General features: G+C 42.0%; 1 protein-coding gene and 1 pseudogene across 1 annotated transcript in view; one reads left to right on the top strand and one right to left on the bottom strand.

Moving 5' to 3' along the window:
• The window catches only part of TRAM1 (translocation associated membrane protein 1), a 33,329-nt gene extending 30,168 nt beyond the window's left edge, over window positions 1–3,161 (top strand). The window contains exon 11 of the mRNA XM_043601186.1: window positions 1,587–3,161. Coding sequence (XP_043457121.1) covers window positions 1,587–1,660 — 74 coding nt within the window. The 3' untranslated portion in view covers window positions 1,661–3,161. The remainder of the gene's footprint in view (window positions 1–1,586) is intronic.
• Window positions 3,162–5,200: 2,039 nt separating this feature from the next.
• LOC122495970 lies at window positions 5,201–6,302 on the bottom strand (annotated as a pseudogene).
• Window positions 6,303–23,137: the final 16,835 nt, after the last annotated feature.

The raw sequence follows: 23,137 nt of genomic DNA, 5'->3' as shown, positions 1-23,137 counted from the left end.
TGCATGCATGTTCAGTAATTGGGAGAAATACACAGAGCTGCCTTGTTTGTATGTTTTTTTCATTGTCTTCAAACAGCCAAGTTTTGTATTCCAACTTTTTTTTTAATTTTATTTTTTTAATTTACATCCAAATTAATTAGCATATAGAGCAACAATGATTTCAGGAGTAGATTCCTTAGTGCCCCTTACCCATTTAGCCCATCCCCCCCTCCCATAACCCCTCCAGTAACCCTCAGTTTGTTCTCCATATTTATGGGTCTCTTCTGTTTTGTCCCCCTCCCTGTTTTTATTTGGTTTCCCTTCCCTTAGTTCATCTGTTTTATCTCTTAAAGCCCTCATATGAGTGAAGTCATATGATGTTTGTCTTTCTCTGGCTAATTTCACCTAGCATAATACCCTCCAGTTCCATCCACATAGCTGCAAATGGCAAGATTTCATTCTTTTTGATTGCCGAGTAAGACTCCATTGTCTATACATACCACATCTTCTTTATCTATTCATCCATCGATGGACATTTGGGCTCTTTCCATCCTTTGGCTATTGTTGATAGTGCTGCTATAAACATGGGGGTGCATGTGTCCCTTCGAAACAGCACACCTGTATCCTGTGGATAAATGCCTAGTAGTGCAATTGCTGGGTCGTAGGGTAGTTGTATTTTTAGTTTTTTGAGGAACCTCCATATTGTTTTTCAGAATGGCTGCACCAGCTTGCATTCCCATGTATTCCAACTTTTATGGATCTTTTTGGAGAGATGAGTCTGACATTAGTTATATACACACACATACATACATACATACATACATACATACGTATATATATACCCATCATAACTTGAAGAAGAAGGCAGCCATAGTACACTCCTAAACATAAGAGTTATCCTAAATACTGACTCTGTGTATTATAAAGAAACATATCCCTAAGAACTTTGCAGACAAATGTGAAAGGTTCTTTATTTCTATCAAAAGTACTGCTCTTAAGACTACTATTTTAAAATCCTTGTAATTGATTTTAGAATTTTTTGTTTTCTGTCACTTTTTTAAAAATTTTTTGTAAATTATAAATTTACATCAGTAATTGCTTTTTTCTAATTTATATTTTTTGAGATACAATTGACATAGTTTTTTTTTTTTTAATTTGCTACTTTTGGTTCATTGTGTTACATGTTACCAGGTTTTATGATTGGTTAAATACTATTAAAAATTAATTACCACTGGGGCGCCTGGGTGGCGCAGTCGGTTAAGCGTCCGACTTCAGCCAGGTCACGATCTCGCGGTCCGTGAGTTCGAGCCCCGCATCGGGCTCTGGGCTGATGGCTCAGAGCCTGGAGCCTGTTTCCGATTCTGTGTCTCCCTCTCTCTCTCTGCCCCTCCCCCGTTCATGCTCTGTCTCTCTCTGTCCCAAAAATAAATAAACGTTGAAAAAATATTTAAAAAAAAAAAATCAATTACCACTAAGTTTTACATAAGGACAAACGGATACATACGAGGTTTTAAATTTCCTTTTCTGAAGGTACTTTTATGAATAAAGATGGTATTCTTTGCATTTCTTTAGAAAAGAGAGTAACCCTGATTCTTTTCTCTTTTCAGAAAATGGTGTAAATGGAACAGTAACTTCAAATGGAGCAGACTCTCCCCGTAATAGAAAAGAGAAATCTTCATAATGAATTATAATCTAATTGATTAATGTCCCCAAAGAAATCTGCTTTTTACTATATCTTTCAGCACTAGAGATTTTTTTCTGTCCTTGAAAATACAGTTTGTGCTCTTTGATTCTTGCTATTGTACTGTTTCATGCATTTTTTTAAAGGGCATTTGAGGGAAGGATGATTACTATGAGTGAAAAAAATATTTAGCTTAGACTAAGCTACCTGCCTTCAAAATAGTTTAGGGACCACCACCATATTGTATTTTGTTTTTTATCTTTGAACGTTTTTCTAATGATTTGGAGAGATAACTATTTACAAAAATTCTACATATCAGTGATAAAATTTCTTGCTGTCACCAATTTTTTATATTAGCAAGATGGCCTCTTCCAGCAAGGTCATATTTTTAAAGTTATCTTTCAGGGTAAAATGGAAATACTATAAAGTTGGAAGTCAAACTTTAATATGTTTTCAAGTATCCTCTAATTTTTAGGAATTTTTGTAGTCTTTACACCTGGGGAAAAAGATTTGTAAATTCGCTAAAATAATTGTGTGCTTTATTATATAGGTAACGGTTGTTAATGTCACATCCCCATTTAAAAGAAAACATACTATTGGTTATGATGTGTGGAGATTTATTGCCGTATGTATTGAATCAAAATATATGAACATAAAACTACATGTGAAGAAAAATCTTTCTTGTGCATTTTCAACACTTATAAACTGGAAATCAGAAAATTAAATATTTACTATAAAGAAGCAAAGTTGACTATAGCCCTTTTTGATATGTTTGTTAATAATGATTCTTAATGGGGCTTGTTATAAGTTCTATATGCACAGCATCTTAGAAAAATACTGTTTAACCTACAAACCCTTTTTAAAAATAATGCCTACTTTGATTTATATCTATAAAAAGAATGCTGGGTAATTATATTTGGAAAACACTGCGCTAATCTTAAAGAAATCAAAAATTGAGTTGGATAAATAGTCTTATAAAAGACAGTGCTTTATGTTATAACTATAGCTTTGGTCCCATCTTTAACTGAGAAGCATTTATCTGTATAAAACATATTTTTGGATAAATATATATATATATTTGTATCTCTAAAGAAAGGCTCTAAAAAACATTTGAGTAAAACATTTGGTTCCCTTTTCTATAATTATCCTTAAAAATTCTTACAGCTATATTTGGTTTTTTTGTTGTCTTCACAGGACCTATACTGCTCCTTTTGGTGTTCACATCTTGTTCTCCATTTCTCACTTTTGTCACCAGCTCATGTTTGTGCCATTTTTAGTATAAAAGTTGCAGGCTTGTTAGGTCTGCAGCTTAATAAGTTGCCATGCTGCTAGAAAGTTTTGCTTTCTATTTCCAGCTGTTTACTTACTTCCTGGAAAAAGTAGTAGCTCTCTGTAGCATCATGGAGTTTCAGTGGAACCAAATTTTTGCCATTAAAAACTGGCATTATATTGAACTATATACATTGAGAAATCAATCAAAATAAAATTTTTACTTTCACAAGCTGTATCCTGGACATTTTCTTTATTGTTAGCAAGTTTTATGCTTTTAGTATATAATCTCATTTAAATGTACCATGTTTAAACAGTAAACTCTTCACAGACATTCAGAATAGCCTTTCCCAAAAAACTTTTATGCAAAAAAAGGTGATTAGTTTCATATAATTTATGCGAGCTACTGAGGGAAACAAATGGTCAATAAATTCAGAGACTGCTGAGTTAAAAGGTGTTTCTTTTTTTTTTTTTTTTTTAATTTTTTTTTTCAACGTTTTTTATTTATTTTTGGGACAGAGAGAGACAGAGCATGAATGGGGGAGGGGCAGAGAGAGAGGGAGACACAGAATCAGAAACAGGCTCCAGGCTCCGAGCCATCAGCCCAGAGCCTGACGCGGGGCTCGAACTCACGGACCGCGAGATCGTGACCTGGCTGAAGTCGGACGCTCAACCGACTGCGCCACCCAGGCGCCCCAAAAGGTGTTTCTTTACTACAGAACTTTTCAACCCTTTATATGCAGATATGCTGATGCACCAAGAATATTTGCAATGGGGATATAATATGTAGTGTAAATCCTTTGTATGTAGCTAAAACTTCACAGACACACATAAATACCCAAGTGTATTTGTGAATTATATAAGCTCTAGACCCCCTTGTCCCAAATGCTCTCAGGAAAGTCTTTCTTTACTGGCCTTCAGGTCATGGCAGAATATGGCATTGTCACCTGGCCTCAGGTCAGCTTTGAAGCCTGATGGGAAGCATGCAGGACCGCCAGCTGTCCGAGTCATTGAGTAGCCTTGAACTAGTTGCTTTACCATTTTGGGATTCAGTCTTTGCCTCTGTAAAATGCCTTTTTGCTTGCTTGCATTGTAGAATATGGTTGTGGGTGGTCCAGGTGGACTATTCTGGAACAAAAGTATTAACTGCATTCTTCTAAAATTCACTAATTCTGCACAGTCAAAACCAGAACTAATCCCAGAACAAAGCTTGTATAGATGAAGAAATGAGAAATTTTTTGTGGCACATTTTGTTAGCAATATCCAATGACACCCTGTGTCTACAAGGTGTTCCCAAATGTTTTCACTGAAAACTAGTTCTGCCTGTCTACGTAAAACAGAATTGTTTTCAAGAAGTGATAGTTAACGTTGATCGTTTCTTTTTTTTTTTTTCTAATTTATACTTTTCTCTGAAACATTGCCATTCATTTTTTCTTAACTCTTACAAGCACCAAATTTCAATATCTAGTAAGTCAATTTGGGGAGAAAGAAGCACCATCAAGAACTTCCCTCCAGACCAAAACAGTGATGTTCATTCCTCCAAACAACTAAATTCAATCATTGTGATCTTGATGATCACAACAAAAACAAAAAGCCCACACACAAAAAAAGTAACAAAAGTCACATTCTAGGGGTTAAGTGCATTTAGCCATCACTGTGCTGTCTATTCATCCTTAAGCTGACTTTAAAAAAAGAAGAAACACCCTAGCCCATCCAAATATACTTTTTCCATTTACTTTTTTTTTTTTTTTAATGTTTATTTACTTTTGAGAGACAGAGCACGAGCAGGGGAGGGGCAGAGAAAGGGAGACACGGAATCTGAAGCAGGTTCCAGGCTCTGAGCTGTCAGCACAGAGCCCCATGCGGGGCTCGAACTCATAAACCATGAGATCATGACCTGAGCCGAAGTCGGCGATTAACCGGCAGAGCCACCCGGGTGCCCCCATTTACTTTTTTTTAATTAAAAATAAGAATTAGAAAAAAAAGGGGCGCCTGGGTGGCGCAGTCGGTTAAGCGTCCGACTTCAGCCAGGTCACGATCTCACGGTCCGTGAGTTCGAGCCCCGCGTCAGGCTCTGGGCTGATGGCTCAGAGCCTGGAGCCTGTTTCCGATTCTGTGTCTCCCTCTCTCTCTGCCCCTCCCCCGTTCATGCTCTGTCTCTCTCTGTCCCCCAAAAAAATGAATAAACGTTGAAAAAAAAAATTTTTTTTAAATAAAAAAAAAAAGAATTAGAAAAAAAAAAAAACTTGAAAGGATTCACTGTTGCCTGACTCATTTTGATGTATACAGCATAAGGTCAGGAAGGCTATTTGCAGCATGCATGATTAGGGGATACTGGTCTTCAAGGTTCTTTCTACCAAACAGTGTAAATACCCACAATTCCAAGTGTGAAAGAATATCGATGATCCCTTAGAATTCCATAGGACAATACAGCCTCCCGAGCTGATCATGGAGTGCTTCTGTCAAATTGACAGTTACCATGTGTAAAATATTTCCTATCCTGTTCCAGTACTTTCATTGAGAGGTCAAGAATTAGCCTGAGAAACTCCCATGTGGAACCTTCCGGAGATGTGGAGATTGGAACAGCTGTCAAATCATGAATCACATAAACTCTCTTTGGTGTATCTCTTCAGTACTGGGATAGAGTCTTCTATTAGAACCTGAAAGTAGGCTCTTTCAAGTTTTGTCTAAGGTGACGCCTCATGTTTTTCACATGCATTTCTTACATTCATCAATCACTATTTGGTCAATCTCCACCATAGTGACCATCACTGGTTTCAGTTTGACTATTTCACATATGTCCCCATCTCCACCCCCTAGAATCAGTGCCACTGTAGTCTTTTCCAATGCCCACGATGGTTTGGATATACCTCAATCACCCTCTGCCAGGTTAACACCCCCACTTAAGGATGAGAATATTTCCAAATTTCTTTGAGTGTAGAATTGTAATGTTCTGAAAGGTGAATCTTCATTACACCAGGCACCTCTGTGTCATACTCAGGCAGCCATCAGCTCAACCAGGCAGCCATCAGCAGTGGGCCACTGTCCATGGGTGGTCATCGCTTCAGTTCTTCCATTCTCTCTTCTACTTTTTCAAAAGACTCAACTTCTTGGCCTTGCGAATCACCATCATAACTCTGAAGTGCCAACAATGCCAATCCATGTGGGTGAATTCTCAAATTGGCAAAGCTGCCTTTTTGGTTTACGAAGGCCGCTAAATAACTGTGGTCTTGCCAGTTGTGCACCGACTCTGTCATCGCTTGCTCCTGGAAAGTGGACTGGAGGCCTTTTAGAACAGTCTCACCATCAGCTTTGGCGCCGAGCATGAAGGTGAGCGCGCTGTGCCCCGCTGTTGGCATAGTGAGGCGAGGCCCTGTGCCACACCTGAGGGAGGAGGCGGCAGGAGCCTGGGGGGCTGCTCGGCCTGTCAGGCTGCGGCCTGCAGGGAGGGCCCACTGGTTTGCATTTTACGAAAATGTTCTTAACGTTTATTCTTGAGAGATAGAGACAGAGTGCGAGCAGGGGAGGGGCAGAGAAGGGGGAGACACAGAATCCAAAGCAGGCTCCTGACCTGACACGGGTCACGAACTCACAAACTGTGAGATCATGACCTGAGCCCAAGTCAGAGACTTAACCACAGAGCCACCCAGGCACCCCTGGTTTTTAAAGGAGTGGCTTCAAGAGGCACCTGGGTGGCTCAGTTGGTTAAGCGTGTGGACTTCAGCTCAGATCATGATCGCGCAGTTTGTGAGTTCAAGCCGCGCATCAGGCTCGCTGCTGTCAGCACAGAGCCCGATTCAGATCCTCTGTCCCTCTCTCTCTGCCCCTCCCCTGCTTGTGCGCCTCAAAAATAAATAAAACATTTTAAAAAATGAAAATGAGAAAATAGAGGAATGGCTTCAAAAGCAATCCTGGGGAAATTCCAGGGAAATGCTTAAACAGATGGTTCTCCCCAAAGATCACCCTTGATGTGATAGGTGATTCAGTTAATCATCAACTATAAAATTTCAACACGAGACAGGTTTGGGAATTTCAAAGCAGACATTAGCAAGTATTTGTTGCAAGAATGAAAGATGAGTAACCCAGGGCCTGAGAAGGGAATGAATGGGGTTAGACTGCATTGGAAGCCCAATCCACTAGGATGAAACGAGGCATTATTTACAAAAACAAACCAGTCCTGGGTTTAAGCATGATTTGCTTTACAAAATTAACCAGCTTTATTCAACACCATTCAGGAAGAGGCTAAGCCAATTTGTCTAACTATTTTCAGTGAAAATACTTTGCTGGCTTAAGGCTGAAATCAAACATTTGGGTGTCCTGAAAGCAAGCAAATCAAAAAAGCAGTTAAGAGGTTTAGGCCCATCACATAGTCTCATGCATAACTATTAGTAACTTTGAGGTTAAGTGAGCCAAAGAAAAAAAACATAGTCTCTTGTGAAGATTCCCACGTCAACCAATTCAAGTGATAAATAACCTTGTTGACTTCTGTTAACATTAACAGGCACAAAATGGTTAGACTAGCAGACCAGAGTCCAAATCTTGACTTCTCCACTGATAGCTCTGTGTGGCCTAATGTCTGTGCCTCAGTTTCCTGAGATACGTAATGGCGCCTACCCCACGAGGTAGTTTGCAGACTAAGATAATGCGCATAAACTGCGTTCCTCCATGCCTAATGTTCACTAGATGTTAGTTGTAGGCTCACAACGTTGTGACAAACACAGTAAAGGAATGATTAATACTATTAAGTAAGTCTAGTTGTTACTACTTCTCCATATATGATTCATTATACAAGGTTATAGAGCACTCCTGTTCTCGAATGCACATACCCTTGAGCAGGCAGGCCAATAAAGTTGCATGAGATGCTCAGGCCAACATTATGGTCATTTAATCACCACAAGACTGCAAGCATGCTTATCTAGCACAAAAGTTCATAAATCAAACATCCAAGTCTGTACTGAATCATTTATACTTATGTGATACCATAATTATATGTTTATTAATTTTTTTAGAGAGAGAAAGTGTGTGCACATGGGGGGGGGGGTGGGCAGAGGGAGAGAGGGAGAGACAGAATCTTAAGCAGGCTCCACACTCAACAAGGAGCCCTAGGAAAGGCTCAATCTCACACCCCTGAGATCACTACCTGAGCAGAAATCAAGTTGGATGCTTCACCGACTGAGCCACCCAGGTGCCCCTGTGATACCATAATTATAAAAGCCGTAAATAGCTTATATAGTTTCTAAAGAATGATTTATTTTACTTTATTTTATTTTATTTTATTTATTTTTTATTTGAGAGAGAGAGCATAGGTGAGGGAGAGGGGCAGAGAGAGACAGAATCTTAAGCAGACTCCACGCTCAGGGTGAAGTTGGACGCAGGGCTTATCCCATGACCCTAGAATCATGACCAGAGCTGAAACCAAGAGTTGGAAGCCTAACCAACTGAGCCACCCAGGTGCTCCAAGAATGATATTTTTTAATTTTTTTAATGTTTATTTATTTTTGAGAGAGGGAGAGAGAGATAATGTGTGAGCAGGGGAAGGGCAAAGAGCAAAGGAGACACAGAACCCGAAGCAGGCTCCAGGCTCTGAGCTGTCAGCACAGAGCCCAATGCGGGGCTTGAACCCACGAACTGTGAGGTCATGACCTGAGTCGAAGTTGGATGCTTAACCGACTGAGCCACCCAGGTGCCCCAAGAATGAGTTTTAAATCAGATACCTAGGGTTTATGAAATCATAGTTTCACTTCAATGGTGTGTACAACTTCTAGAAAATTTTTAGTTGCTTGGAGTTGCCTTACCTTCTACTGGGAAGAATCAAACTCCATCAGGGAAATGAGAATATTTACCTGGGATAAGGAAAAACATGTATTGCAAGCAATAGTTATCAATATACTTGAACTAATCTCAAAAAAATGTCCTACAAATTACAATTCCACAAGTGGACGGAAGGCCCGGCCGTAACGGTGTGTGTGGGATATACATAAAAGTGTGGATAATGCATGAAATGGACTAAACTCTGAAGACTAAGATCGCTACTTTATGGCGTCCTTGCTGATTAACTTCTGGACTAATCCTTTTTTCCTTCATCAACTATGAGAAACTATTTTATGAGAACGATTAGAGAACACTTTTTTAAATGCTATTTTACAAGACTAATTTAGGTTAGTCGTGACCTCCTAACCAGGGTGGCCCTTTTCTCTTTTTTGCTGATTTCATTCACAACAAACAAACAAAATAATAAGATACAGGTTATGTGTAACTTGGGTCAGAAGGGGAAAATGTCTATACTGTAAATAAATATATGAAGAAGAAAAAATTAAATGTGTTTTTTTTGTTTGTTTTGAGAGAGTATGTGTGTGCACATGCGCACAAGCAGGGGAGGGGCAGAGGGAGAGGGAGAGAGAATCCCAAGCAGGCTCTGCGCTGTCACAACTATGAGATCAGGACCTGAGCCGAAACCAGGAGTCGGATGCTCAACCAACTGAGCCACCCAGGCTCCCCTAAGCGTGGTTTATTATTATTTTTTATTTTTTATTTTTTAATGTTTATTTATTTTTCTTCAACTTTTTTTTTTTTGGGACAGAGAGAGACAGAGCATGAATGGGGGAGGGTCAGAGAGAGAGGGAGACACAGAATCTGAAGCACAGAGCCCTGCGCAGGGCTCGAACTCACGGACCGTGAGATCATGACCTGAGCCGAAGTCGGATGCTTAACCGACTGAGCCACCCAGGCGCCCCATAAGTGTGGTTTTTAAAAAGTGAATTCCATTCTGTAGGATTAAGGCCTAGAAGACTACGAGGAATGTCAGAAGACCGATATGCGTAAATCCCAACACACATAAGAAGCTTTGAACATTTCAAAGAAAGCAAGCAAGGCTTGGTTCAACTTGATCTTCAAAGAGAACTTACGTTAACTGCCCTCAGTGAATCCAAAGCCAAGGTTTACACCCAGAAGTCCTTTCCCTGTTGTTATTACCCTACGGTGGGTCAATTCTGCTTCGGAGGGGACACAATAATACAGGCGGCCTACAATGAAGATGGAGAGATGGCCAGGTAGCAAAGCGGAATCTCTTTCTGAAGAGAAATGCTCTACAGTGCTTCTCATTGCAATTTACAGAGCACATCTCTAAACACTGGCCGTTGTACAGAAAGCTCAGGCTCGTCTCATGTGTTCTATTAGATGGCATCTGAATTTTGTACGGCCTGCGGGGGTTTTTTGTTCTTTTAATGAACGCTGAAACAATAGAGAATTTAAAAAGCAAGCCATCTTGCAGACTATAGCTTCAGGTTTGAGTAATCACTGCTCTCCTTGTTTTTACTGTATTTTGATGAGAGCCAACATCCTAATTACAGCCCAGCATCTCCAGTTCGGCAGGCGGTGCCAATCACACCCCATTATCTATTGATGTGGAGCAAGTGCCCGTTAGGGGCTGCTGCAATCACCACCCTCATTTTCCGCTCTCGCTCCATCCACGTCAGCGCTCTCGTCTCCAGAGGTAAGAGCAGCTGTACTCTCTGTACTCATTAACCCAGCCGCCCTTGACATTTGTTCCCTTTTTTTTTAAACCTAATGTCGCAAATTCTCTACTAAAAGACTTTCAGCCTGTGATTTTTTTTTTTGCATTGATTATTTCAGCTGTTTTCCAGGATCTGCACTTGCATCTAAAATAGTACTCTTACATTTCACACATTGAGCTTCAGAATTCCAAACAGAAGACCTGTGCCTTACTGTGATTTGATGCGCTAGAATGGCCGATGGTGCGGGGGTGGGGGTGGGGGTTTGGGGAGAGAGACCGAGTTGAATGTAGGTCCGGAACTTCACTCATGGATCTGAATTTGGCTTTAAAAGCATTAGAAATTTGTTTCTTCCTGATATTACCAATTGCCTGAAGACCTGAGGCGGTCAGTTATGTAGGATATTTTTTTTTTACACGTAGTGATTCTCATTCCAGAGAGGCTTAGTTTTGATGGGCTCCTTCTCTGCTCTGACTCTCCGTTAGCTCGCCACATGTCCATTCTTGGCAGGATAGCTTAGAGTAATTACACTGCACCTTCATCTTTCCCCACGTGCAGTAGGGTTCCAGTGTCTTCTGAAAGGGAAGAGATGGGGAAAAGAAAATTGCATTTTTATATTCTCCTATAGCAAAGGCCCAACCTCTCCTACCTCTGTCCCCAAAATACCCTCCCACAGTCCATTCTTTACCCTCCACAATCTTTTTTTCCATAAGGCACAATAATATTGTACATTATTAATTCTAAAATAAATAATTTTAGAATATTTATTTTAAATATTCTAAACAGGGGCACCCCCCATTATTATTAAATATAAAAAACGGGGGCACCCCCCATGATTATTTTTAAGTGCTTTCCCAACCCCCTCATTTTGATCCTCCACAGGAACCCTATGAATAGGTATGGACCATCCTTAGCCCCATTTTACAGAAACTGAATCTCAGAAAGATGAAGTGACTCAGTAAGTGACAAAGCCGGGCTTTGAACATAGGTCTTTGATCGAGAACCTGTTCTTCACTATGTTCTAACACCCCTCTCCTCCAGCCAAGCCTGTCCTTGGAAGACGGCCATTTTATTTGATCTTCAGTGTTCTTCCTTCCAAAGAGTAGATAATTGTAGATTATTAATCGTGTAAAGTAAAATCGCTTATTTATTTTATTCAATAAACACTAATACACTTTTTTTCTGGATGTTATGAGAATGCAGAAATTCCTAGAACACAGTCCCTATCTTCAAGGGCTCACAGTCCAGTGTAAGAAGCAGACATCCCAGACAATAATATCAGCAATGGGGAAAGTTCTAGAGCAGGGATAAGTACCAGGTACCTCAGATGTAAGGCTGAACTTGAGCCGGACTATCTGGCTGCTGAAAGGCTTTTTTCAGAAAATGACCCTAAGGTTGAGTTTTGAATCATGAGAATTTACTTCAGGCTTCATGTACAGTGTAAGATGATGAATGAATGAGTGAATGAATGAATGAATCCATAAATCGGTGAAAAAAGGCATCAACTATGTCTTGAAAGAGATTGAGCCCACAACTTGGGGACATGGATGTGTCAGGAAAAATCATTGAGAGACAAATCCTTGGGGGAGCCTGAGAGGGGAATGGAAAGAGGTGAAGAGATGCCAGACGCCATGGAAACCAAGCAAAGGGACTTCAGGAGGACACAGTCAGCAGTGTCCAAAGGTGCAAAGAAGAAAAAAGAAAGCCTGAAAAGAGTTGGTCGACTTTGTTTCCTTGGAAGTCTCGGTGCCCTCAGAGAAGAGCAAACAGGATGTTACCAGGTTCCCTCTGCCTCATTTTCGCTTATGGACCTAAGGCCTAGAAGGATCTGGTGGGCTCCTTGTGTGGCCTCAGCTCCCACGTGGACAGCAGATGCTGGACCTCTCCCAGCACGTGGGGAGAGGTTGTGAGCGCAGTTTTGCAGCTCACCACCCTGCCCCAGCCTGCGGAAAATCCAAATTGGAAAAGTGCAGGCGAGGGCGGTGGGGGTGCCGGCACGTTACCCCCAGCCCTGACCTCACTGAGCGCCATGTGAGGGCATTCCTGGACTACTGTGCAAGGGGCCCACCAGAGGAGCCAAGTTTGGGCAAACATTCACAGATTTTCCTCAGGCCCCCGGTTTCAGCTGTAACTACGAATATATCAGCTCTTGTGACTGCAAGTGACTTTTTTTTAAGTTTATTTATTTTGAGAGAGAGAGAGAGAGCATACACACATGGGCAGGGGAGGGGCAGAGAGAAAGGAAGAGCGTGAATCACAAGCAGGCTCTGCACTGTCATTGCAGAGCCTGATGCAGGGCTCCATCCCACGAAGGTCTGTGAGATCATGACCTGAGCCGAAATCAAGAGTCGGCCACCTAATTGCCTGGGCCAACCAGCCGCCCCTGCAAGCGACTTTTTATGACCTACGACTAACTGTACAAGCTATCGGACCTGCCTGACATCCCCCCTCAGGGGCAGGAAAGAAGGAACCCACAGAGTGGGTTTGAAGGGACTATGAAACAAAGTGAGGTCACTTTAGGATTCCACTCTATCAAACCCATGTAATGAAAAGGTTACGAGCAAAATCGAGGGAGAAAAGCAAAGGTTACACGGAGCGTGGTTGTTGTGGCCGGGCTGTCACTAAGCAGCCATTTAGGGCGTGGGTTGCAAGCACTGTGCCAATCGCGGTACCTGCAGGGGGGGACAACACGGCGATTCCCGCCCTCCCCGGCTTCCAGTGTCAACACAAGGAGCCATGTACGAAAATATGAGAAATCATAAGCTGTAGAAAGGGAGAAATCCCTGGCTTATAAAGAGAGGACACCGGCAGGAGGAGGAAAGGCCTCTCTGAGAAAACTACCGCCGAGCTAAGAAGCTCCAGATGAATAACTCGGGCAGAGAGTGAGGGAGGCCCAACCGGGGCACTCGGGCCATTGGGTGGGGGTGGCAGGAAGGGCGGGGCCTCGGGACATCGGGTTCCGTCCTTGGTGCCAAGGCGTCTCCCAAATCTTCCCATGGAGAATCACGGCCTGAAGGTGCGAATACTGTGCCGGGTCTAGCGATTGACTGTATTTATCTTTTACCCTGCTTGGGTTTTCTCAACAAGTCTTTCTCCTGTGAAGATGCTGGTGACCGAGCAAAATTTCTTGGGACACTCTCAGCAGTATTTGTAAATCTGATGGGGTCACGTGCCCCAGTGCGTATGCTTAGAATTATCATTCTGTTCCTCCTCACCATGTTATTGAGTACTATTGAGGCAGATCTTGTAGGTTAGTCAAAGAGGTAAGACGCTGCACTAAATAGCTCTATGGACGTGTCCAGAGGAGCCTGCGTCCCAGCTGGGAGACCAAGAGAAATGGGAGCTGGTTTTCAGGCCGAGCGAGCATTGTTGATTTCACATTTGCAAGTTCTGGTTTAAGTCAGAACAAAAGGCTACAGGGAATCAACTAAAAGGGGGCTGCTCTCTGGCTCCTTAACAATTAGCTTAAAGGCTCCTACTCTGAAAATAATTCACAGCCCCCTCATCTTTCAAGCCAGTGCTGCTTCAACGACAACCCAGGGACCAGTTCCTGTTCCATTCTGCAAGTTGTTTGTAACCCGTCTGCAGTGAGATAAGTACGGAAACAAACTAAGCATTTAGAACTTTTTTGGCAATATGGCAGAATGGTTTTATGTCTGCCGAATCTGGAAAGAAAGAAGAAAGAAAGAAAGAAAGAAAGAAAGAAAGAAAGAAAGAAAAGAAAGGAAGGAAGAAAGAAAGGAGAAAGAAAGGAAGGAAGGAAGAAAGAAGGAAAGAAAGGAAGGAAGAAATTGAGCTTATGTTTTGTATGTCTTTGGAGGATTTTTTTTCTATTTATGTTATTTATTATTATTTGTAAATATATTGATGTATAATGGATTTAAGGCAGAACTGATCCTTCCACACAGGTGTTCTGAGATGCGTTGTTCAGAGCCACTAAGTGGGCTTAAAGGCAGTCCACTCACAAGAACAGGTAGTTCAATACGACAGTTCCCAATGGATCTAGAAACACTGAGGTCAAGTCAGGAGCCACGCTTTAGGCTTTCTCATTCAAAACAGAGTTCTTGGCCAGATCATTGGCAGCTTTCCAGATTTTTGCCAGCAGGAAGCACAGATCAGGAGTCTACACTCTCCTTGAAAAAATCAGATTTATCCAGAGCGATGCTTAATTCCACATGAAATCCACAAAAATGTGAGCCGGCCAACTAGAGGCACAGAGAAACTGTTGCCAGTGGTGTCTTCAAAGCTAAGTGTCACATCTGTTTCTCCTGACTTTAAAGAAGATGGAAGAGCGCTGAGCTGATATAGTTACAAAGCCTGTGGCAAAAATCCCCAAATGGCCACAACTGTATTATCAGTTAAGTAAAATCAGGTATGATGGGTATGAAACCAGCCCTTTAAGGTCACCGCATTTAGCTGTATGGTTGTTCCTGCAGTGGCTGAGAGAGGTGAGGTCTGCAGTCGGACTGTTTTGGCCAAGGAGGTGCCACAACATCCCCAGTGGAATGCTTCATTGCAACATGGGTCTCAGGACACGCTCATTGAGCCAGCCCTTCATCACTCATAGACAATTGAAACTAATGTGTCCTTAGCAAACATCGCAGGTTCCCATTATTTGTGTTCTTAGCTGTTCTCAAATGTCTTTAGTTGGTGTCTTTCGTTAGACTAAATCAGTTGGCAGAAAAAATATCTTCCCATATCTTTTGTAATTTTCCCACATGTCTATTACATTCTGTGCCCAGTAGGTTCTGAGTAAATGTTGACGAACCCATTAATAAAATGATGTAAATCAAACAGCAGGTTCCTTTTTTTTCACCTTCAGTGCATTTATTTATTTTTATTTTTTATTTTTTTGCTGGTGTACTGTTTTATTCAAGGCTCCGTGAATTTGATTTAAATTTTTGGAAATAGACAAACATTGAAAAAATAATACAAACTTAGTTCATTTGGATCCTGTGCTCTCAGGTATCATGCCCAATCATAGAATTTGGCAAATACATATCAATACATGATGAGCTCGGGCAAAATCCAAGCTACTCACCCATTGAGGAAGCCTCAAATGATGAGATTTCTTGAAGGGAAATTAAGAAACAGAAATCTAAAGCACTTTTCTGTTCTTTTATGTCCCCCCCCCCTTTTTAATCTCTTCTTGAATTTCCCAAAAATTATGCAGAAAGGCTCCAATGGAAACTGAATGTGTTCTTCCGTGTCGTAGTGAAGGCAGCCACAACATCCAGTGAGCAAGGATCTAGCTATGAGGGAGCCTAGAAGGCATGAAGATGGCAAAGCCAAGGGAGATGGAGCCCAAGAGGGTAACACCCAGTCTATGAGAGCAAACCTCAGGCCATCACTGTAGACACAAGCTCCATCTGGGGAAGAATCAGCAGCACTTAGGGTATAGAAATTCTGTTCCATTCTTCCCTCGTCGTCTCTTTGTCTCTTTCTCTCCTGCATTTCCCCACCCCATCCCCATCTTTGCTTAGCCAAACCCATGTCCCTTCTCATAGAGAAAAGAGAGGAACTTGCTTGATTAGAGGTTGGGAAGTGGCTCACATTATGTTTTGAATCGAAGGTTCCATTTCCATGTGTTACCCCATTACCTCTGTGACCTCCCTGCAAGTGAAGCCAACAACTCCTTTGAGAAAGACCCCAAACCCTTCAAATACAGTAAGTCTCAGACTCCCCAAGTAAGATGGCGTCTATGCTAACTAAACCCTTTGAGAAATACAAGCTGTGTTTTAGAATCTTGTTACAGCCTGTTCCAGAAGAGATGTATTTGGTGATGCCCCTGTAATGCCATCTGGTAACAATATTGTTCATATTCTAAGTGAGCACAAGCCATAATAGAAAAGGTAAAGATGGAACGGGGAACTACAAAAAATAAGATCAAATAAACAGAGGCCCAAGTCTCCAGAATCTTGTCCTTTTTCAGGTGACCTTATAAAAGCTGTGAATTAGGCAACAGGGGGAAATAAAAGAGAAAAAAAGAAAAGGGCTTTGCCTGTTCCTTCCTATTTCCTTCGTTTGATTTTCTGAGAAATGTGCCTTTTGTAGCATAATTTTGGCATATTTGCTATTGGCAGAAGCTTGTAGAATAATTCCTTCATTAGTGTGCAGAATTTGATTCAACAATTCATTTTGAAGTCAGAACTTCACTACCTGTAATGGAATTGCATAGGCTATCTCAGGATATTTCCTAGGATATCAGAAAAGGGATTATTGTTTTTTTAATCAAGAAACAGAAAGGGAAGGAAGGACACAGAGAAAGAAAACTGGAAAAAAAAAATTAAAAGCCAACTCTGAAAGGGAACAAACCATTTATTTCCTGCTATAGTGAAGCCCAGTTCCTTGTGCAGTGATGTGTTTCTCATTAATAGGTATTTGTGAGGGTACAGAGGATGTCAAGGACAGATATGTGATGCTTCCCTAAGTCTGTGATAAACTTTCCCCATTCGTCTCCTAGAGCAGCCCCCCACTAACCACTTGCAGCAACAGTGGAGAATGAAGGCAGTCCAACAACATAGAGGTATAGGTCTAGATGGTACCTGAGGACATCTGGCTCCTTCCTTTGAAAAGGCTACAGCTCCCTGACATCTTAGAGACTTGTGCACCTACTTCATTCATAGGTTGGTATCTGAAAGCAGATCCAGAGTGGAAGAGGTTGTAACAAGACTCTAAAACACATATTGTACTTGTTTCTAAATGGCAATACTAAGTGTGCGTGTAATCACTGGGGGGAGATGAAAGCTTACTGGATTTGGAGAGGTTTTGCTCTTCTTCAAAGACCCTGTTGGGCTCCACTTGCTAGATTTGTAGTAGTTGTCACAAAAGGGATGGGGGAATGAGTAAAGATAGAACTTAATTCAAAGCTTGACCCCGACCAAAGGTACAGGCAGCCAAGCTCCTACACACACACACACACACACACACACACACACACACACACACTTTAGGTGCAGTAATCCCCTCAGGCAAACTAGCCTTAACATGACCTTGAAGGGCCAGGGCAGTAGGAGACAATACCCCCATCAAACCACAAGACAGAGCTAAGGAAGCCAGAACTCCCTCTGGCACTCTCTGCGTCCAGAAGTTGGTTAGTATCCAGTTTGACCCACAGAGTCCAATACTTGAGCTTTCATTCAGATTATGAAGGGGTGATGCCGGGGTGCCGGGATGGCTCAGTTGGTTGAGCGGTGGACTCTTGGTTTCGGTTCAAGTCATGGTCTCGAGGTCATGGGATTGAGCCCCGAGGTAGGCTCTGCACTGGGCATGCATGGTATCTGCTTCAGATTCTCCCTTTCCCTCTGCCCCTCCACTGCTCACGCTTGCTCGTGTTCTGTCTGTCTGCCTGTCTGTCTCTCTCTCTCAAACATAACTAACTAAATAAAAATAAACATTAAAAAAATGCCTTGCCATTCATTCATTCTTTCACTCAACTAACCCTTGAGAATTTACCATTTCCCAGGCCCCGTTCTAGGAGCTATGAATACAGCTATGAACAAAACCAAGTCCCTGCTCTCACAGAGTTTAGACATCTGTGTATCTCTTTGTAAGTCACTCTAAATCATTCCGTGGAGAAAAAAGAATATGAATACACTAACACAACCAAATAAAACAAATAAAATATGTGATAGAGCCTGTGTGCATATTCTTGCTTCCTCTCTTTCTTTTTTAATTTTTCTTAATGTTTATTCATTTTATTTTTATTTTTTTTAGGTTTCAACTGTATTAATTAATACTTCATTGTATGAGATTTCTGTAATATTTTTTAAAGTAAACATGGATACACTTAGTATAAAAATTATTAAAAAGTACTGTAAGAACAAGATATTGAAAGATACTTTTTCTTAAAATACAAAATAACATATAACAAAGGAATGTTTAAACTGAGAAAAATCTGCATAATTTTGGGGGGGTAATCAAAAACAATGAATTTATGAAATAAGTAAGCACTGTATCTTTTAAGGATTAAGTACCATAACTGTTGTATGGATTAGGGAGTGTGTTTTATGATTATTATGTTTATTAATTTTAGAGAGAGAATGAGAGAGAGCATAAGCAGCGGAGAGGTGGAGAGAGAGAGGGAGACACAGAATCCGAAGCAGGCTCCAGGCTCTGAGCTGTCAGCACAAACCCCGACGTGGGTCTTGAACCCACAAACCCTGAGCTCATGACCTGAGCCAAAGTCGGACGCTTAACTGACTGAGCCACCCAGGCACCCCTTCCTCTCTTTCCTGAGTCTCATGTGCCCCTGCTCTCTGTCTTTCACACAGAACCCAGGCTTAAAAGCCAATGTGTTCCGTATAAAGGAGTTTCATTCCCAGAGTATTTGTAAATTAAAGCGACCTTTGAGGCTACAAGTCCTCTTTCAAAAGCAAACTTTCGTGAAAATGGGCCGAGCCAGAGACACCAGAAGTGACAACAGAGAAAGGCAGCATGGAGCTTGGAGGAGTGGAAGAAACAGTTGCCACATATCTTGGATGTGACTCTTCCAACTGAGGGACAGGATTCTCATCCCTGGGCTGGATGCTCTGGGAGCTGTAGTCCTCTGAGAGAAGGAAGAAAGGAAAGTCCTGGTAAGATTCAATGAAGAGGGAATTTATTGTTTGAAAGCCATTGATGCCTCTATTTTGTATTTTTTTTTTTGTCAAGGAACTCAGCCTTGGAGTTCACTCATGGATCAGTAAAAACTTACTGAGTGTCTACATTGTATCATGAGCTATTCTAAGCGCTAGGAATATATATCAGTGAACAAAATAGGCAAAAATCCCTGCTATCCTGGGGCTTACATTCTAGGCAGAGTACAAAAAATAAAAATAGCACAGAGCTTAGAAGAGTATAGAGAAATGGCCTTGATAGTAGTCTATCAGCAAGTGGTAAGTACTATATATAATATAAAACATATTGTACATACATTATATATAAATATAAAAATATAAAAAGGGCCAAGGGAAAAGGAAAGCTATGTGAGGTGTGCAGTTTTAAAGGTACGATGGGTCAAGTGGAACCAGGTTAGAAATCATGTAAATAATTTGTAAATACCCCATGGCTTGGAAAGTAAGTATTACGCTTTTAAACAATTCAACGGTCCAATAAGAAATGATGGTGGAAACAAAATATTCCAAAGCGTTCAATGTGCTGGAGATTCCCAGTCCCATTTCCACCCCACCCCCACCTGCACTGCAGGGTTCTGGGGTTTTTCTGGGCAGATGTCGCCTACCAAGTGGGCCACCTTTCAGGGTCTTCAGGCCGCAGCCACCTCTAGTCTGCTTCATTCTTCAACACTGTTTTAGCCACTTTCCCGGATCTCACTTTGTCCAATTTTGTTTTCTGGAGGAACAGGCTTCCTCCCCACTGCAGTGTCCAGGAGAAGAATACAGTTGTAAGCCTGCATACTGTGTGTCTAGACATTTTAAAGTTGAAAATCAAACTAATTAAATAAATATGTTAAACATGTTAAATAAAATCTGTTCTAAACTCCCAGTTTGACTTGTGTACTTCATGACACGCTGGCCAGGGTGCATTCAGAATTTTTGATTTTCTTGCCTTCTACACTTGGATGAGGTACGAGAGGGAAAGCCACCTGCAGGCCCTTGACCCTCAGTAGACCCACTTCTCTTCCCACCCCCATCCTTGTCCTGTACCCAGCACACCCCATTTTCTTCTCACCGCTCGCCCTGTCCTGCTCCCAACACTCCTCTCCCCAGCCACCCACACCTCTCCTATCCCTATATTTTTCCAACCCACATGTCCAACTTCCATCTAATCCCTGAAAACAGCCTCCTCCTGGCCAGACCTCAGATTTGGAGTTGCACACACCTACAACGCAGTCCACATCTGGGACAACAGACCTAATGCATAGGCTCATCTACTCCCTGCATGTGAAGGCCAGGAACATACTCTGGGTGGGCAAATATTGGCTACATGGACTCTGTACCGTGAGGAGGGGTATATCCAAAAGCGGGTCAGAGTGAGGCACAGGGAAAGAAAGAGCAGAGACCTAGTGTGCGCAGTCTTGAGCCAACACCTAATATTGTTACTGGTACCATCAAGTTGTCTTGGCATTCTTTGATTATTTCCCTATCATTGAAGTAGCACCCTTTATTTAAGTTTATTTATTTATGTTAGTAATCTCTACACCTAACATGGGGTTCGAACCCATGACCCTGAGGTCAAGAGTGACACACTCTTCTGGCTGAATCAACCAGGCACCCCAAAGTAGGACTCTTTAAATCACAAAACCAAATACCTACCATGCACCGTACTATATTTTTGTAGTGTTTTGCCTTTGAACAAATATTGTTAATGACACATCCTTGAAGTGGTTTATTTTGACTTTAATTGATCCCAGAGCCTAATTAATTATGGAATATGCTTTGTCACCTATTACCTCTTAAAACAAGGTGCTTTTCCCTCTGTAAACAACTAAAATAAACAAGCAATTGCTAACATTAAAAATAATTCCCAGTCCACTTTCTTTTTAAATGTTTAATTCTTTATTTTGAGAGAGAGAGCGCTAGCAGGGGAGGGGCAGAGACAGAATCCCAAGCAGGCTCTGTGCTGTCAGCTCAACAAGGGGCTCAATCTCACGACCCAACGGTGAGATCCTGACCTTAGCTGAAATCAAGAGTCTGTCACTTAACCAACTGAACCACCCAGGCGCCCCATCCCCAGTCTATTTTCAATGTGTGTGAAGCAAGTGGTGCTTGAGGATTACTGAAAAACATACCAAAGCAAGTAGCAATTAACCAGAGGCTCATTGCATTTGAAAAAGAAAGTATATGGAATGAAAAGTCCCCCACTTACTTTCCAGTTCCATTCCCATGGGAAACCACCGTCCAGCATTTTGCATCCTTCCCAAAAGTTTTCTCTGCTTGTACAGACACATTCATACTCTATGCAGATTCCTTTTTTGATAGGAGAGGGAAGTACCAAAACCTGGATTATATTCATCTGCAATTTGCTTTTTTCCCTTAATAATAATATGTTATGGGCATCTTTTCAGGTCAGTATACATAGAGGGCAACCACATTTTTCTTATTAGATTCTTGGTATTGATGGATGTCCCCATTCATCATCACTGAAATCATTTCCATTATTGTATTTCTACAGATAATACTGCTTTGGGTGTGTTATGTGTATATGTGTATATATTCATATATCTTTACGAATTTGTAGAGGAGTCCAAGAAATGGGATTGGTATAATCCATAGAGTACACAACTATCTTCCCAAAGTGCTGTGATCTTTCCTATAACCATCAATAGTATGCCTTTTCTCCCTCACTTACATCAGACAAACATCATATGCATCTTTTGAATTTTTGCCAATCCCATAAGTAAAAAACCTTATCTCTAATTTGTATTTCTTCAATTGCTTTTTATACAATTTTTTTGTTTATTTATTTTTGAGAGAGTGAGCAGGGGAAGGACAGAGAGAGAGGAGACGGAATCCCAACCAGGCTCCACGCTGTTAAGGCAAAGTCCCATTAGGGGCTCAAACTCGCCAACTGTGACCTCATGACCTGAGCCAAAACCAGGAGTCCTGTGCTTAATCGACTGAGCCACCCAGGTGCCCCGCATTTCTTCATTTCTTAAAATGTTAGTTCAGTGAATGCATGTTTATAGGTCTCTTGTCATTCTTCTTCTTTTTTTTTTAATTAAACTTTGTTGTTGTTTTTTGTTCGAGACAAAGCCCGCGCATGTGCACGCAGGCGAGCGGGGGAGGGGCAGAGGGAGAGGATGAGAGAGAATCTTAAGCCTTGAGCGCGGAGTGATCAGAGAAGGGAGAAGTGAAAGCACCGCGGCCTTTGCCTTTCATAAAAAGTGAGTCGAAGTCTGTTTTTATTGTCATTTTGGTAATTAGCCTTGTGAGATTGTGAATTGCTGTATAGTAACCATTAAGGCCGCGTGCACTTCAGGGGAATGGAGGGCCTCGGGCTGGAAGCATCAGTGAGGAGGAAGACGAACCTCTCCTGGCTCGGTGGTACCAGGCGTGTAGGGCGTTGGGGGGAGGACAAGAGGGAAGACGTGACCTCAGGGGAGATCCATATTTTGGTTAGAGCAAGAAGCGGAGAACATTCAGGAAGGAGGTAGAGAGTATTGGGGTGGGGGGGGGGGTGGGGGTTGTTAATGCCCAGGAGCTGGTGTGAGGGTTTCGGGGTCTGGGGAGGGATGGGAGACGCGGACAGAATGAGCAAAGTGTGATACGTGGGTAGAGACCCGCAGGGCGGGAGAGGAGCGGCCTGGGTGTCTGGAGGCTTGGTGGAGTGAACCGACTTACAGGCATAATGAGATTAGCCCTAATAGACTCGAAAGAGCCGAGGGTGCGGATGCCGCCAGTGGTTTTTCATTAGTAGTTAAATTAGCTCCCGTTCAGTTTTGTTAGTTTCCTTTATGTGCTTTGGAATCTTGTTCGCGGCCTTTGTTTGGTTTACTTTCTTTCGTTTTGTTGCGGGGCGTGTGTGTATTGGTGATGGGGGAGCGGGAGGGTTTGCCTTATTTCTTCCCAAGCTCACGCCCCTCTGGCCCTTCCGTTGTGCCTTGCAGGGAGGCTCCTGGGGCCGTCTAGGTCAGCCCCAGGTGTTTTCCTGGTTGCCGGCTCCCCATTCAACAGAGATCAAGGGCAAGTCCAGTGGCCCCGGGGCTTGAGAGTTGGTTCCGTCCTTGCTGCTCTGTGCTGCATCCTGCCGGTGTGAA

This window comes from Prionailurus bengalensis, chromosome F2 (assembly GCF_016509475.1).
Source record: "Prionailurus bengalensis isolate Pbe53 chromosome F2, Fcat_Pben_1.1_paternal_pri, whole genome shotgun sequence".
Lineage (NCBI taxonomy): Eukaryota > Metazoa > Chordata > Mammalia > Carnivora > Felidae > Prionailurus > Prionailurus bengalensis.
Note: the sequence above shows the minus strand (reverse complement) of the source record. Positions and strands in the feature narration are given on the sequence as shown.